Source organism: Hylobates moloch, unplaced genomic scaffold (genome assembly GCF_009828535.3).
Source record: "Hylobates moloch isolate HMO894 unplaced genomic scaffold, HMol_V3 SCAFFOLD_10, whole genome shotgun sequence".
NCBI lineage: Eukaryota > Metazoa > Chordata > Mammalia > Primates > Hylobatidae > Hylobates > Hylobates moloch.
Genome location: NW_026652285.1, coordinates 58,007,213 through 58,024,003, shown reverse-complemented (window position 1 = coordinate 58,024,003; position 16,791 = coordinate 58,007,213). Strand labels below are relative to the sequence as shown.

Sequence of the window (16,791 nt, the reverse complement as noted above, 5' to 3'; positions counted from 1 at the left end):
ACACTGAACTCTGAGCTTTTTTCTTTTCTTTTCTTTTCTTTTTTTGAGATGGAGTCTTGCTGTGTCACCCAGGCTGGAGTGCAATGGCGCGACCTTGGCTCACTGCAAACTCCACCTCCCGGGTTCAAACGATTCTCCTGCTTCAGCCTCCCAAATAGGTGGGATTACAGGTGCCCGCCACCACGCCCAGCTAATTTTTGTATTTTTAGTAGAGACAGGGTTTCGCCACGTTGGCCAGGCTGGTCTTGAACTCTCGACCTCATGATCCGCCTGCCTCAGCCTCCCAAAGTACTGGGATTATAGGTGTGAGCCGCTACACCCAGCCCAACACTGGGCTTTTACAAGAGGGGCAGTATACTTGACTTGATAAAGCATGAGGTCACACTAGATTAGTTTTTCCAATCCCTAAGTCTGATATAGAGCAAAACCCCTTGGGTGTCAACAGAAGGGAATGGCAGGCTCAAATGAATCGGAGCCTGAGGTCCTACAAACCTCACTTTTACCTCCTGTTTTCAGTGGGAAAAATGGGGCAGGAACCATGCAGCTGACCTGAGGATAGAGACAAAAGGGACATGAAGTGTGGGCATCATGCTAACAGTTATGGTCTCATGGTATCTTCCCTCTACATCCAACATGTTCCCCTCTCTCTCGCTTTCAAGTACAAGTCATTATGTTTATATGTCCACAAAGTCATTTAGAATAGAGAAACAGAGCATTGAGTATACTCTCTTATTGTGACCTGGGTCATTTCAAATTTTTAAAATACCAAAGGGCTTTGCCACAGAATTTAGGGTTTTTTAAAAAATTCCCATAAGTTTTTTTTTTAAAGGATTGCCTTTTAGCCAAATAAAATATTTCTGATGCAAGAATCAGTAAACAATGAATGGACAATTCATACAGGAATTTTAAAAGACGTTTTTGGGGGGATAATTTATCACAGAATCTGAAATGGGCCTGGTACTCCCCTAAAACTCTCAGTGACATTTCTCACACTATTTCTTCTAAAGTCTTCAGTTCTGAACACAACCAAGGGCACTCGGGTGACAGCACACACTTGAGGAAGTGTGAGGAAGTACACAAGATCTACAGAGAATGCAAGACACAAGGAGATGAATTATCAAACTTTATTGGCTTGTTAAAAATGATTGAATTCAGCAAGTACATTTATGATCTATCCACATTGTTAAAACAGCACTAAAAATAAATTTTTTAAAAATGATTATCCATTATTTACAGAAAATGTGAAAAAAATGGCTTTTAAACCCGGAACATTATAGGAAAAAAGAAAAACAGGGCATGAGAATGATTCACAGGCTGCCTCTGGATTACAGCAAATGGTTGAACATGAAGTGCGTGAAACTCAAGGATTTGCGTTTCTTAGGAATCTCTTGTTATTTTGTATGTGTTTATATTCAATTCATAAATGGACTGTCTTACAATAAAGGTGATAAAAAAATCTCTGTTCCTTTCTTTTTGCTTTTCACACATTTTTTTTCCCATAAAAACCCACTGCAGTCATAGTCAGTAGTTAGGGGTGGGGGTTGGTTCAACACATTCTGGGTGCTCACTCATGAACATGCCAAAGCTATACGGCAACACTAGCCTGAATTCAACTTAGAGTTACCTCACCATCAAAATCAGGTGGCTGGGACGTTCTTTTGTCTCTGAAGACCAAAACTTGAAAATGGACTGACTTTAGTGGGAAATTTCCTTCTGCGACAGCCACCGTCATGGAAATTTCCTGAGCTGGGAGTTCTGTCAACCGAATTAAGTCTGGCAGCACCCGGCAGCAAATTCAATTCATGGTCTGTCCAAGAGAGTCCTTAATCTTCCCCTATGTCTTTAGATGAACCTGGTATGGTTTGCAGGTACTACAGGCATGTGAACGTAGCAGAACACACTTAATAGAGTGGTTCCTTCTGTACTAATTTCCTTGGAGTCAAGTCAGCTAAGCTGCGCAACTCCAGAGGCTCTGGGGACATAGACTAGATGTGACTGGCCCTGCCCATGTGGCTGGATGCATCAACCCTGAGAACCCTATGCTATATGGAATTGCTTGTCCTCAGTCCAGCTGTCTCTCTGTATCTGGAGTCTAGACAAAACAAGATGAAATGAACTTCTAGTGTAGTGTGAAGGAATCAGATTCAAACCAAGAGAGAAGTTCTAGACAGCTAGCACCAAAACAGGTGGAGGTGTAAATCATGCAAAGGAAGAAAGCACAAGTCTTGTGTAGTATCTTGATTCCATTTTGCAATGGAGGAATAAAAAGTCGTGTGTGTTCTAATTCTGTGAAACAACCAAGGAAACAAAAATAAATTCTCAGTTGGTCATGGGGTCAATTTAGAATACTAGAGAGAGAGAAAAAAAAAGTCAAGTGCTCTAAAGGAATAAAGAGAATAGAAGAGGAGAGAGAAAGCGGGCTTCCCTCCATCATGCTCTCTCTCGCACCTGGCGTGAAACTGGTTTTCTGTCTTGAGCTCTTCGAGCTATTTACTCCACACACCCCTGAATAGGTGTCGCCTCTGCTCTGTCTGAGGAGACGCTCCAAGCCTCAGCCATTCTGGGCCTAATTCAGGATTACTTGGAGAGTGAGAAGCCAAAAGCAAACTCCTGTGTTCTGTGTTGCTGGGTGGGGCTGGGATTGTTTAGTTCTTGTCCTTGCTACCTATGTCTGGAAAGAGAACCTAGTGGGTCAGAAATGAAATCAGTCCCTGCTGGGAGACTGGGAGAGAAAACCCCTGAATCAATTCTCTCTAATGTGTGTTGAGATTTGTTTTTCCTGTTGTGAGATGAACCTTTCTTAGCCTCAGACTGTACTTTTGTCGTCACAGAGTCAGTGTCTCATCTGATGACAGTGGACGCGTTCCTTAGTCTAGCTCAGCAGCCTGAGAGGGTCTCTGGAGGCCCCCATTGAGCCATGAGTAAATATAATAAGACATAGGACATGCACCACATTAAGGGCACCCATGAAAATGGGACATGTACTTTCGTATCTAAACCTGGCAGCACCTGACTGGGCCAAGAGACATGAGCACTGTTGAAAAGAAATTAGTGTCAGAAATAACAGGAGGAAGGATTTGCTAGGATGTCTCTGGCTACACGGGAGTAGGACCAACCAGGAATGGGTTGAGGGGAGACATTGGTGCAGAATTCCCAGCAAGGGGAGACAGCCGAGGGTCACAGCACGGTGGGAATCAAAGGAGAGGAGCAAAGGTAATTGACATGTTACAGATAACTGGGTTGTTAAACTCAGTTTCTTAGCTTGTGGTAACAAAGCCCTCAATGGCAATGTCAGGAAGAAAGAAAAGGGAATTTGCAACGGAAAGACAGAAGGATACCGTGAGAGAACAATGATCATGTTTTAAGACAAAAGTAACAAACTGGCAGCCCACAGACTTTTGTTGGCTTACAAAATGTTTTAAAAATAACTGAGCCAACTTTTTAACAATCGGGACATTTCACACAAAATCCAGGTTTCATGTTTCTCCTAAAGAATCACAAGATTTGGAAACCTGGGCTTCCATTCCTGTGGGGCACAGTTGGCTGAGGCTGGGGACAGTGGCCCCTCTGGAAGGGCAGGCATCAGCTCACACAGATCATTCTGTTCATTTAGGAGACCTGCCTGGCAATGAAGTACCAGAACCTTTATTGGAGAGTGACAGGCCCGATTTCAGCAAAAATGCTACCTCTCCTTTTCTAATGCTGCAATAATGCAACACATGGCATTAGGAAGCTCTTAAAAGCACATTTCTTATGGGAGACATAAAAAGCAAAATGATGAAAAGGGGTGGTCTAGAGTACAGAAAAGAGAAGCTATGTTACTGATCGTCCCTTCAGGGATTAAAAAAAAGAAAAGAACACGAGAACTATATGAAATAATTTTCTAATAGCCTGCTGTTTTCATCGTTCCCTAGGAGATGTCAACTGATCTTTGATATATTAAATTGCCTTATCTGTCCACTTCTCTCCATTTTAAAACAAAAATCTACCTTGCAATTCTTCTAGCTGTTGGGTACAAATTTTTTTTTTTTCCTTTTTGGGTCTGGGACACTTTAAAATAGTTCTTAAACAATCCATAGCCTTTCTATGGCTCCATGGTATAACATAAAAGCTTTAAAAATCTTTTTTGTACCAAATGGCTGATTCTCAAGAACCTTTGCCATACTGAGCTCCTGCCTGGCTCACAGCTTGAATTTCATCTCTCTTTCAGGGTCACGATTTCTGCTATTAGCTGGCCTCTTTGTAAATCAACACCTTTGGGAAAGATCGGAATCTAAGTAATGACAGAAACTGTCATTTAGCCATGAACAAGAAAATGGGAATTCAGAAAATATTCGGACCTCCCCACATTGAGGGCCAGCTGCCCTTACACTCAAATGGAGTTAGGAGGAAAACTTGAGAACTGGCGGCATGTTTCTGCTTTTGAGAAACTGCCCCTCTTTAAGGCATGGGTATGAAGTAGCCAAGTGAAATGCTGTGATCCATAGGATTCTGTGAAAGGTCTTCATCAAGCAATAACGTATTTAGTGGCTAATGTAAAGGATACAATATAAAATATTCATTATGGGTATCCTTTTTATATCAAGTGGTACCTAAATGGATCCTGGTTTATTAAGATTAATGCCTTGGTTTACAGAGGATTCAAAACAATGTTTCTGACTGTGTTGGACTAGTTAAAAATCTATAGAACCTTAAAGCTAAATTGCAGCATTTGTGCAACTATTTCCAAAAAAAAATAAATTTTTAAAACATCAATGTTTCCAATCCAGCTATGGCATCTGTGTGCATGTCTAACAATCAGAGCTGATCGTGTTTTCAAACAAAATGCTGCAGGGCCTGGCTCTGAAGTCCTCCTGACAAAAAAGGAGCAGGGTGGGGTGGGGTGGGGTGGGGTGGGGATAGCCAAACCTCTCTTCAGGACAAGGATACTGCCTGACACAGACTGAACAGAGCATATGAAGGTCACTATGATGCTAAAGTGAATGAAACAGGTGTCCATGGGTCAGACTTAGGGGGGATGCAGAAATCCATAGCTCTAAGGCTGCCCTCTCAGCAATGAAGAAGGACATTACAAAGCATATATTCATTAGCGACCTGCCACCTCTTTGCTGCTGGGGTCAGGACAAGCTTTCCTACCCATGAAAACCCAGCAGTATGACAGTATGTTGTAGGGGGGACTATCCTTCTTAGAATCTCCTCTCCTGCTCACAGCAGGCCAGCCATTCTGCTCCCGGGCCTTTTCAGAGTAGAAAAGCTGCAGTTCTGTAATGCAAACAGCATGAGATACTGTGGCCTTCTCACTCAGCAGACTTCTAAAAAGCAGGTGGATCGCAGAGGGCAAATAAAAAAGGGCAAGGTTATAATTTCACCATATGCATATATTCCACTCTTAGTTATTCTGAAATTGACTATGCCTAACCTAAATCTATAGCCCCAACAAAACAGCTGTTGCTGCTTGTTCTTGTTTTTTTCTGCTTCTTCTTTTTAAACGTTTTTCATTTGTTTGTTTTGTTTTGTTTTGCTGGCTAAGGAACTTTAAGACAATCCTTAACATTGTTTGACTGTCGGACCTAAGCTAAACATTTGGACTTTTATTGACAGTGAAGGAAATAACCTTTTAATAATACTACCAAGTCCCAAAGTGATGGTATATATACCCTTAACTCTTTTAGTCACTGTGTTATAGATGAAAAAGTCAAACCCTCTGAATTCAGTGCTGATTAGAGTACAGAAAATCATACTAAAATATGTGTTACATGTAGATTAGACTATTCAGTGTGCACTTATACCTGTTCCCAACTTTAAATTTTTTTTAACTTTGCAGGTCAATTTTAATAAACAGAAGCAATTAAGTCAATAAATGTCCAGTAGGGTCAAAAAGCACACTTTTCAGAAGAGAAGTACAATCCAGTGGGATTTCATTTCAGTTTTGTATTTGAACTACTGTAAGAAGAGAAGCATTAATTTAACATGTTTTCTTGAGGTGCTGCTTAGCTGCCTGAGAGTTGCCTCTGCACTGGTGTTCCCCAATCACAGCTCACAGTATATGCAGGCTTCATATAGTACACCCTCCAAACGCCGCCCACATCTACCAGAAAACCCCAGATAAGCAGCACTTCCCGGGATAAGCCAACAGCAGTCCCAAGAGTCCAGCTTACAGGGCAGCATCAACCAACAAGCACCACAGCCCCTTTCTCTGTCTTTTCCTTTATTTCAGCTACCCATCCAGTGGGATCTTATGAAACAAAACAAAACCTAAAAGAAACACAAAATAAAACATAAGTCATGCTCAAAAGAAAAATCAATGAAAATTAACATACAAGTACAATAACTTTCAAATGAACATAATAAATAAACATAAAAAAATGAGACACAACATGGAATACGCTTTAAATCATAGAGCAATATATAATAACAGAACAGAAGGTGGGGAAAAATGAGCATCTCATTATTGAGCAACTTAGTTTTAAACTTAAAACTGATTTTACATGGTACATGAAACAAGGAAAAGAAATGCGAAGGATTTCTGCATACAGCTCCACCCACAACTGTATCGGCTGTTAGCAGCATACTTTAAGGAGGAAACATCTGTGTACAATACAAATGACCCTTGAAGAATTTTTATAAATAGGTTCATGCAAAAGTAATGGCATTACTTTCAATGGCAAAAACCATGATAACTTTTGCACCAACCTAATATTTGTCTTTATGGGGTTGAATTAGTTTCAACAATACCTATCTACCCAAATCCTGATTTTCTTTCCCCAACTAATTTTAGCAAATTGTTTCTAAAAGAACTGATTAGTTACTCAGCAACTGACCCAGAGAACTGGCTAACTTTAACTGGTGAAATACTAGACAATACAAATAGTTAGATTCTTTTCTTTTCTTTTTTTTTTTTTTTCCATACAGAGTATTGCTCTGTTGCCCAGGCCAGACTGCAGCGGCGAGATCTCGGCTCACTGCAACCTCTGCCTCCCAGGTTCAAGCAATTCTCTTGCCTCAGCCTCCCAAGTAGCTGGGATCATAGGCATGTGCCACCATGCGTGGCTAATTTTTGTATTTTTAGTAGCGGCAGGGTTTCACCATGTTGCCCAGGCTGGTCTCAAACTCCTGACCTCAAGCAATCCACCCACCTCGGCCTCCCAAAGTGCTGGGATTACAGGTGTGAGCCACCATGCCCGACTATTCTTTTCTAAGAATCCTAATATAAAATAATTAATTAGTTGCTTAACTTTAAGTATTATAGCAAATACATGACACATGTGGAGATGTAATATTTATTATATAACATATAATATATAGCATACAACATGCAGTACATTGTATATGTATATATTATATCTATAAGACATATAGTATATGTATATATTATATATAATATATAAATAATATGATGTGTAATATCTAACATTAAGTAATCCTACAAACATTTATTAAGCACCAGCCAAACAGTAGACACTGTGATAAATGTTACAAAAATAAAGAAAACACAGTTCCTTAACCTCAAATACTTCATTGCCCCACAGAAGGAGAAAGATGAGTAAATAATTAGCTCAATAAATGACAGTGAATCTACTTTGCGCCAGGTTCTCTTCTTAGCATTGTGCCCAAACTATTCTTTTTTATTTTCACAATAAGCCTATGAGGTAAGTTCTGCAAGAAGAAGACAGTGAGCTTTCACTGAACTTGCCCATGGAAACCCAGTGGATCAGTGAAGGTTCTAGTATACATAATTCTGTGTTTAATTTGCATGGATCTTTATTAGATCCATAAGTGGCAAAATAGACCATGTGGTAATAGAAATCTCCAAGACATTTTCAAGTTCAACTCTGGAAGGCGCCTCTAAGCCCAACCGTGCAGACTCTCCATCTTCCTCCACCTGGTGTCTGGTCTGCCAAGTGCTGGTGTCATCTGCCTCCAGAACTGTAACTACCACCACCAATCTGTGTCATCATTTACAACAATGCTAAAAGAGTCTCTGGAGCTTAATTTCCATGGCATGTCTCCCTCCTGCCCTTCCAAAAGAACTCAGTACAGATGCCAAACATCATTTATGGATTTAATCACCCACAAAAGCCCTGAGAATTTAGGAAGTACTCAGTAGCGCTGATTAATTCTCCTTCATATCTGTCTCCAGTCTCCTTCTAAAAGTTTTGCCTCCAGGCAAACAGAAGCTGAGCTAGTTTAGCAGTGCACTTTGGCACGTAAAATAAGCATGCCAAATTAACAAATCAAACTTCTTAGCTTTTAAGAGGGTGGAGCTCAAATTCTTTCCCACTGAAACAATATGAGTATTAATATAAGGATGTCAACTTTGTCAATAAAAACAGGAGAAACTTAGTGATAGAGACAGCATGACCCCAGAATAAAAAGATTTGTTGACTCAATAACATAACGATTAAACTGCTGGTATAAAGGCTTATTTCCAATGGGTTTATGGCACAGGAACTCCAAGAGTTTACTAATCCCAGCATGTTTACAGCAGGAACTTAACCAGGCTTCTCTTTCTTTGTTTCTATCTGCTATTTTCCTGCCACAAGCCCCTCCAGGCTCACTAATTATTACAGTTGGAAACACAGCTAACTTTGCCAGATGACAGTTCTACTGGACCATTGCCATCCACTCAGGATGCAATTGCCCTGGCCCCTATTTCAATTGATGTCAAGTGTCCCTCTGCAACCTTCTTGTGCTTGCCTTTTGTGATCCATCCTTCCCAAAGAAGTAGATCTCAGCTCCACACGCCCATGCAATAAAAACAAGTGAAGCCGCCATAAAAACACATACGGCATTTTTCTCCTGAGGAAAAAGCCAGCCTGTTGCAATTGTAAGCAATATGCATTCAAACTACCACTTCCACCACCCTTCACCTCAAAGAAGGCAAGTCACCCTACTCTTTCATACCCTTGATCTTCCCATACTGTGGACAGACTAAAGATATTCCACTACATATTGAAAAATTAATTTGATTTCAAGAGAGATTGATAGCAAAATTCAATCCAGGCCACAATTTACCTACCAGGAGCTCATAACTTTTGCCCTCTTGCATTATAAAAAACTCAAAGGACCACAAAATGATATAAAACAATAGAAGATTATTTTCTCCTAGTGAGGGGGAAAGTTTTTAGACCACAACAAATGGCTGAACATCTTGTGGGTTTAGCAGCCAAACGAGCTGTCTAGCTTATGAGCCTGAAATATAGATATTTTGACAATGTGACATTCTGAAGCATTTGTAGCATTCCGATGGTGCATGGTAGTTACCGTGAGACCAGCTCCTTTATCAAAAACAACTTTAGAGAAACTTTGCCATCATTGCACGCACTAGCTGAACTATTAGGAACAAGGATAAAGCAGGTGCTATCTGAGAAATGGGATGTAAAGTTGAAAGCAGAGAAGGAAGAAACCGGATGTGGCCTGAAACTCAACCTCTGCTATTTGCTGATTTAGGATCTATTCATTGACCTTTCCAAAGGGAAAGACTGGGAAGGGAAGGGAGCTGAAGGTCATCGAAGTGCTCTGCTTTTTATCATTGGCTCACAACCCATTTAAATTTATTTACATTCAAACATGCACACATTTTCCTCCTATTACTCAGAAGCAATCAGCCATAAAATGGCAAGGATCTGCAGTACATTTAAATTAACAGCAATTTATCTGGAGCAAAAAGGAAAACTGCTGAGCCCAAAGGAAGTGAAGGGAACGGAAGAAAGATGCAGCTGCTATCTAAAAAAGCAAATCTTATCACATTTGTCATTGGGAGAGTTCAAGCAGAAAACTGCCAACTTGAGCATCTGCGTGGCATGGTGCCATTGGAGATGATCTGGTGGATGGGGCACCAGGGTAGCAGCTCACCTTCATTGGAAAGCAAAACAAATGCCTTTTAAGTCTTCTGGAAAAGACTTAAACTAATAAACTCCTGTGTTCTCATAACATCGTGTGTCTAGAATACAGTGGGTTCAAAAAGCTTTCCATCACAAAGTGAGATGTGAGCAAGGTACAGTTGTGCTTTGCTTCAGCATCTGGGCTTAAACACCTATTGTCCTAATTTGATATTTGTGGAGCACTTCATATCTGTTGGTTGCTGCACCAACTATCCCTTGCTGTTGTCGCTTTTTCTATTTTATAGATAACTCACTCAACTCACATGGTGAATACGAATTGTCCAAGGTCACCCAAGAATGAATGAGAGAGCTGAAATCTAAACTCAGAGCCTCGGAATTGTCAGTCCCTCTTTGGCAAAGGTATCATCTGCACCTGTAGCAGAAATCTCCCCATATATAAATTTAGGTCCTGGTCCTGGTCCTGGTCCTTTCTTCTCTGTGCTCAATCCAGAAGTTGCTTAAACATCCCTAAAACACCCCTTTTGCTTCCCAAGGATGTACTTTGTCCACATACTATCCCTTCTCCTGGATCTCCTCCCACCAAATGAGCTCTCCTTTGAGATGCTCAGACTATTCTTCAAGATCCAGTGCAAAAGCCTTCTCCTGCAAGTACCTACTTCACCCTCCTCTAAACTTCTGCAGCATTCACTTCCACTCATGGACCTTCTTTTGCACCTTTTAAAACTTGTGTTTATTTTGTTTTGATTTCCCTCCATCTCAGACTTCATCCCACAGGAGGACAGAGGGAGCACATCTATACATTTTCTATGCTCAACATGGCCTCACACAAATACCAAGAGCTGAAGGCATTTTTGGTTTCACAATAGTAAGGTCTAAATGTTGAGTTTTATTTGTCTTAGTCTGTTTTCTGTTGCTTATAACAGAATATCTGAAACTGGGTAATTTATAAAGAAAAGGAATTTATTTCTCACAGTTGTGGAGGCTGACAAGTCCAAGGTCGAGGGGCTGTATCTTGTGAGGGCCTTCTTGCTGGTGGGAACTCTTTGCAGAGTTCAGAGGCAGTACAGGGCATGACATGCCCAGGAGGCTGAGTGTGCTAGTACAGCTATCTCTTACTCTTTGTATAAAGTCACCAGTCCCACTCCTGTGACAATCCATTAATCCACTGATCCATGAATGAACCCATCTATTCATGAGGGCAGAGGCCTCATGACCCAATTATTTCTTAAAGGCCTCAACTCTCTATACTGCCACATTGGGGGTTAAGTTTCAACATGAGTTTCAGAGGGGACAAACATTCAAACCATAGCAAACTTCAGTGTACTCAACAACCCAACTGAATTGAAGGAGAAGGAAGGATGCAACACAATGCAGGATCTACTGCTTCTCATTGGCAACTGGGTGAGTCCAGGCACTACAAAGCTTCCAGTACGAAATGACATTTTTCTCAGAAGTGCAGTGAAGGCTACAGAGTTAGACACGTGGACACACAGTGAGTACTTCCTGGAGCATTTTAAGCTCCTGGGGAAAAGGTGCTAGACTTGGTTTATTCTAATTCTCAATTTGATCAAAATTACAGTAGTGTATGCGGGACAAAGGGAAAAAAAGTGGTCCATTTATTAGTTGGAGGTGAAAAACTAAAATTACTAAGATGGTCAGGAAGGCTTTTAAAGGAAAAGCTCTGGTTTGATGTTGCAAAATGAAGTTTCATTATGAGCTGAAAATGAAAGCAGAAAGCACACTTGGCAAAGCTGGAATTTGTAAAGAAAGCCAAAGTTATTGCACAGTTAAAACTCAACAGTTCTAAGGGGGATGTGCTCTAATCAGCAGACCCTGGTGACAAGTGTCCGAGGACTCAACAACTATCATTTCAGAGACTTCACAGAGGATGGGGAATGCATCCAAAGACTGATACCATTGCCCCATCCACAGAATCACCTAAAATTGCTTTAAGTGGAGTAGAGAAAAAGAAAGATGAATTTGTGGTTTGAGAGGTACTCAGATGCTCAAAAGGCTTTACTACTACCAAATGGAGATGCCCAAATTAATCTATTGTTCTCCTGGGGTGTGTCTAGCCTTTCTGTCTTGCTTCAATAAACATATATTGAAAAATCTATAGGGTAGATATCTGTAAAGTGAAATGACATTTTCTTAAAGATGTCATTCCACAATTCTAAGTCTAGAGGGGCTTTTCAGTGATTCAAATAGTCAGTACAGATAAGCAATATATGTCATCACAGAAGAGTATGCAGTTGCTGCTGCCACCATAGATCTTGTGCCTCAATTTATTTTCATCAAAATACTCTAGCCAGTTCTTTATAGTATATAAAGCCAGAGTGCTGAAACCTACAGAGTCCAAACAAGAGGTTAATGATATAAATCCATTACCCAATCAACCTATAACTACATAAAATCTGCAAGAACCTCAGATATACACAACGTGAGTTGTTTGGCTCTGCCCAATTTCGGCTGAAACTGTAGGCGATTGACCAAAGTGGATCTGGGAATCAATTTGTACAAAGTAAATAATGTACAACAAAACACATAAGAGAAAAGAAGTATACATAGGTCAGCCAGTGCCTGTGTGAGGATGACGATAATGATTGTGGGGGAGATGAAAATCAAGAGATAGAAGGAGGAAGAGGAGGAGGAGAAAATTTTTTTAAAGTGGTTGGTATTGATGCGCCTCAGACCCCTCAAGCATGTTCAGAGACTGAACACAATTATTGAAGAGTAAAAATAGAGATAATAAGCCTCCAAAACAGGAAGATAAATCCAAGTCCAAGTTTAAGCTGACCCTAGAAGAAAGAGTGTAGGTGAAAATAAAATTTGTCATGAAGCAACACTTTTTCATCAGGCATCCCAAGCAATACTTCAGAAATAGAGTTTGGAGATCTTTAACATTTAGGATTCGTGTTAAGATAGCAACAATCAGGGGGGCTTATGTGTGGTGGATGTCTCTGCCTATTGCTGCAAGTCCCAAAAGTCAAATCCACCAGCAGTCCCAATTAAGCTAGAAGAGGGTCAAACAAATTACCCTCACTTGAATACAGGTACCTGAAAAATCCCATCTCCATTTAAATTAGCTAAGAGCAAAAGGTAATGAAACCTCAGCTAAACAGCAAGTATTCTGGAACGTGAAACATACATATGTGGAGTTGATAATCCCCATGAACTGACTACAAAAAACATGAATTACCCAACTCTGCCTGAGAGTGGGATAAAATGCAAGGCCTGGGTTCCATCTGGCCAGGGACTTCTTGGAAGGTAGGCCAACATCCTATGATCTAGAGCCCACAAGGTGAAAGTGCTGAAGTCCTCATTCAGAGGACTGAACTGTGGCTTTTCAAGGAACCTAGTTCAAGCGGTCATCCCCAGACCCACGGAGGGTATCCCTCTCCCCATGTCCTGCTGCCTTATCGCCTCCTCCTCACTGTCCACCCCCACAAGCGAGGACATTAACAGCCCACTCTTCTGGCTCCTGCTCCCAGACCAAGGTAGGGCTGCATATCTGCTTCTGACGCTGCTGCAGGCATATGTGTGACCCTTGAGGGGGAGGGTGGCCACAGAGCAGGGAGCTTCCAGGCTTCAAAGACACTTCTCTGGCCTCAGCTTTTTACCAAAGAAATGGATGTGCCCAAACTTGAAAACAGAGGAGGATTATGAGGAAGGAAGAAGGTTCTTTACCCAGACATCCCCTTTTTCTCTAGTGCCTTTTCCCAGGAGCAACCATTAGTAGAACTTCCATCATCTCAGACATTACCTAGCTACAGTGAGAATTAAAATGTGCCTCTCCTCCACAGCAGGGTGGGCACAGACTCATTTGGCACTCTGCTGGTATCTGGGGAAGGTTAGGTTGAAATGGTGATCATCCTGCCCTTTGTCAGTCCACCTGGGGCATTAATTGACATTTCTCTGTAACAGAAATTGAAAGTCCCAGATCAGATCCTGGGAGGCATACCCAACATAAACCCCAGTGATCATGTGTTATCCTAGCAAGGTTTATAAGGGCAGATCCCTGAATTGTTCATCAGTCTTCAAGAGAACCCACTCATTCACGTCACGAGCACAGAATCCAAGTTCCTAAAGCTTTTCCACATCCGGTGGCACCCTCAGGATACTGTCAACGGCAGATCACTATGCACGCTCCTTAAGCTTAGCAGGTGACCCATTTCAAAAAGCCCCATTAAAACAGAGAGCTTACTCCATCTGAAAGCAGATTCTCAATAGGAAACTTGAAAAGTGCAAAGCCAATCCCAGGGTCATAGCCTTATATATGTTCCGACTGAGGCAGCCAACAGAACCCCTCACTTGAGTTAAATTAACCCACAGTTCTAGAAGCCTCTGCTGTCAGGGACATTTTTATTTGCTCAAAGAGCTCATTTTGGAATAAGCCCATGCTGCTAAGTCATCCCACCTCACTGTCTTTCCTAATGCTCAACAATGTCTTACAGCAGCGGGGCGTGTGCCAACCTCAGTGGTTTTACACAGCAACACCTCTTTCTGAAGGATTCTCTCTTCTCCTTGACTCCTTCATGTTGGAGCGCAGGAAGTCCCTTCATAATTCTTTGGTTCAAGTAGAATTTATATATGAGGAAAACCCTGGATTGTAAAGGGCATAAATTTCTATATACACACACCAGATTTCACAGTTTATTTTTCTTTTTAAAGTATGGAGGGCCAGCTAAGGCATTCCAAATATAACAGCTTGGTTAGAAATTATGGTGACCATGCTAAAAATCAACCAGACCCAAGACACTGGAAAAAAAATGCATTTTAGATTTTTTAAAATAAAAATTTAATGTACCCAAAACATTTGACATTATTTTAAGAGATGTTTTCCAAAACTTACAGGAAGTTGTTTGCTAAGTCAAAGTGATTAAAAGGAAAAGGCGATTTACTTCATAACCTGATGCAAATTCTTAGCTTAAAAAAGGAATCATCATCTCCATAAAGAACAAGAGGCCTTGAAAAACATGTGATGGACAAATGCATTTCCTTCTGCAAAAGCAGTAAAAAATTTAAAATGTCACATAGATGAAAAGACACAGTGTAATTACATGGGTATAGCAGGAATGACTGGAGTATATATTAATTTTCCTTTCATTCGTCACAATTATGGCCATTTACCATCCATCATTTAACTGTCCAAGATCCCAGAACTAAACAGAAGCTCTTTAATTGATGATGGGATTATGTCCTAATAAACCCATCATGAGCTGAAAATATAAGTACGTTGAAAACGTATTTAATACACCTAGCCTACCAAACATCATAGCATAGCCTGGCCTGCCTTAAACCTTGCTCAGACACTTATATTTGCCTACAACTGGGCAAAATCACCCGGCAACACAAAACCTTGTAGGGTCTCAGTTGTTTACCCTCCTAATCCTGTGGCTGACTGAGAGATGTGGCTTGCCGACCCTGCTCAGCATCACAGGAGAATACCGAAACACTTTCTACTGAATGCTTATCACCGCTGCATGATCATAAAGTTAAAAAATTCTAAGTTGAACCATCCTAAGTCAGGGACTGTCTGTACTAACTAGTACCACTGGAATTTGAATTTTAAAAAGTACAGTCATTCCACGCATTTCGTGCTAAAGGATTCATTTCTGCAGTGATGCCTGAAAGAAACCCACCTGCCGCTGGTTAGGCAGCAAGAAGCAGTCTAAAACCAGAAACATCTGTTTGGATCCTGTCCCTTTCCCTCCTGAGCTGTGTGATGCTGGCCAAGTGAGGGCACCTCTCTGAACCTCAGTTATCCAACTTTACAATAGAGACGAAAAAAAAATCTAACAGGTTCTGATAACCAGAACTAATGTGAGTACCTTAGTGCCTTCCAGCTTTCCATTCACAGGCACGAGCAGTGAACACCAACCCTGCCTGCAGTAGCTCAGCAGCCACTGCAAATGATCACATCAATTGCGTTGTAAATCATGGGTCGAAATAGATTCTTTGTCATGAGTTATGAAGCAAAAAGTCACGGAAAGGAACTTTGCTCAAAAATTCCAATTCCCCATGGAAAAGGTTGACCCAAACTGAAAGAGTGACCCCAAAATTCCAATTTCCTCCTGGAAAAGGGAGGCCCAAACTGAAAGAAGTCTTTAGGTTCCAGGAGGAGGGCTCCAGAACCCCAGCTTGAGAGACCTACAGGGTGGGCTCATGCCCTCTTGCACCCCTCTCGGGAGGTAAGATGTCCTTCCAGCCAAATGGTGGGTCCTGGCTGCTGATATCACTCTGTGTCTGAATGCTGGCAAGTGCCAGCGATTTCACAGCCATGGTGGAAAGGGTCTGAGAACTGTTCCATGGCTTTAGTTCCAATTCCGGGACCACAAGGAAATGTTTTGCAAAAGGGGTTTGCCTCTAGCCTTTATTGTGGAACTGACTCTACATTCCTCAACTGAGGAATATACACATAGGTGGTAATTATAAAACTACATCTTGGCCAGGCACGGTGGCCCATGTCTGTAATCCCAGCACTTTGGGAGGCCGAGGCAGGCAGATCACCTGAGGTCAGGAGTTCAAGACCAGCCTGGCCAACATGGTAAAACCCCATCTCTACAAAAATACAAAAATTAGCTGGTGTGATGGCAGGTGCCTGTAATCCCAGCTACTCCGGAGGCTGAGGCTGGGAGAACAGCTTGAACCCAGGAGGCAGAGGTTGCAGTGGGCCTAGATCATGCCATTGCACTCCAGCCTGGGCGACAGAGTGAGACTCTGTCTCAAAAAAAAAAAAGAAAGAAAGAAAGAAAGAAACTATATCTTGATACAGCTTCAGCTTCCAGTTGCTCTAGACAACAGAACTAGCTGTCCAAAGGCAAGAGGAGTGCCTCCAGAAACACATCCTCTCTATCCAGACTTGCTTCTGAGACAGTGCCTGTTTCCATCTTCCGGCAGCAGCTAAATGAACCAAACCCTAACTAAATTTAACTGGCTAATTGCA

At 41.5% G+C, this 16,791-nt stretch overlaps 1 protein-coding gene across 7 annotated transcripts in view; it reads right to left on the bottom strand.

Annotated features, from left to right (window-relative positions):
* Window positions 1–16,791, bottom strand: part of NTRK2 (neurotrophic receptor tyrosine kinase 2) — a 545,280-nt gene that overhangs the window by 210,781 nt on the left and 317,708 nt on the right. Inside the window, exon 12 of one of the 7 annotated variants that reach the window (XM_032164417.2) lies at window positions 1,111–6,255. The exons of the other annotated variants lie outside the window; for them this stretch is intronic. Coding sequence (XP_032020308.1) covers window positions 6,218–6,255 — 38 coding nt within the window. The 3' untranslated portion in view covers window positions 1,111–6,217. Of the gene's footprint in view, window positions 1–1,110; window positions 6,256–16,791 lie in introns of those variants that run through there. 7 annotated transcript variants of the gene reach the window in all.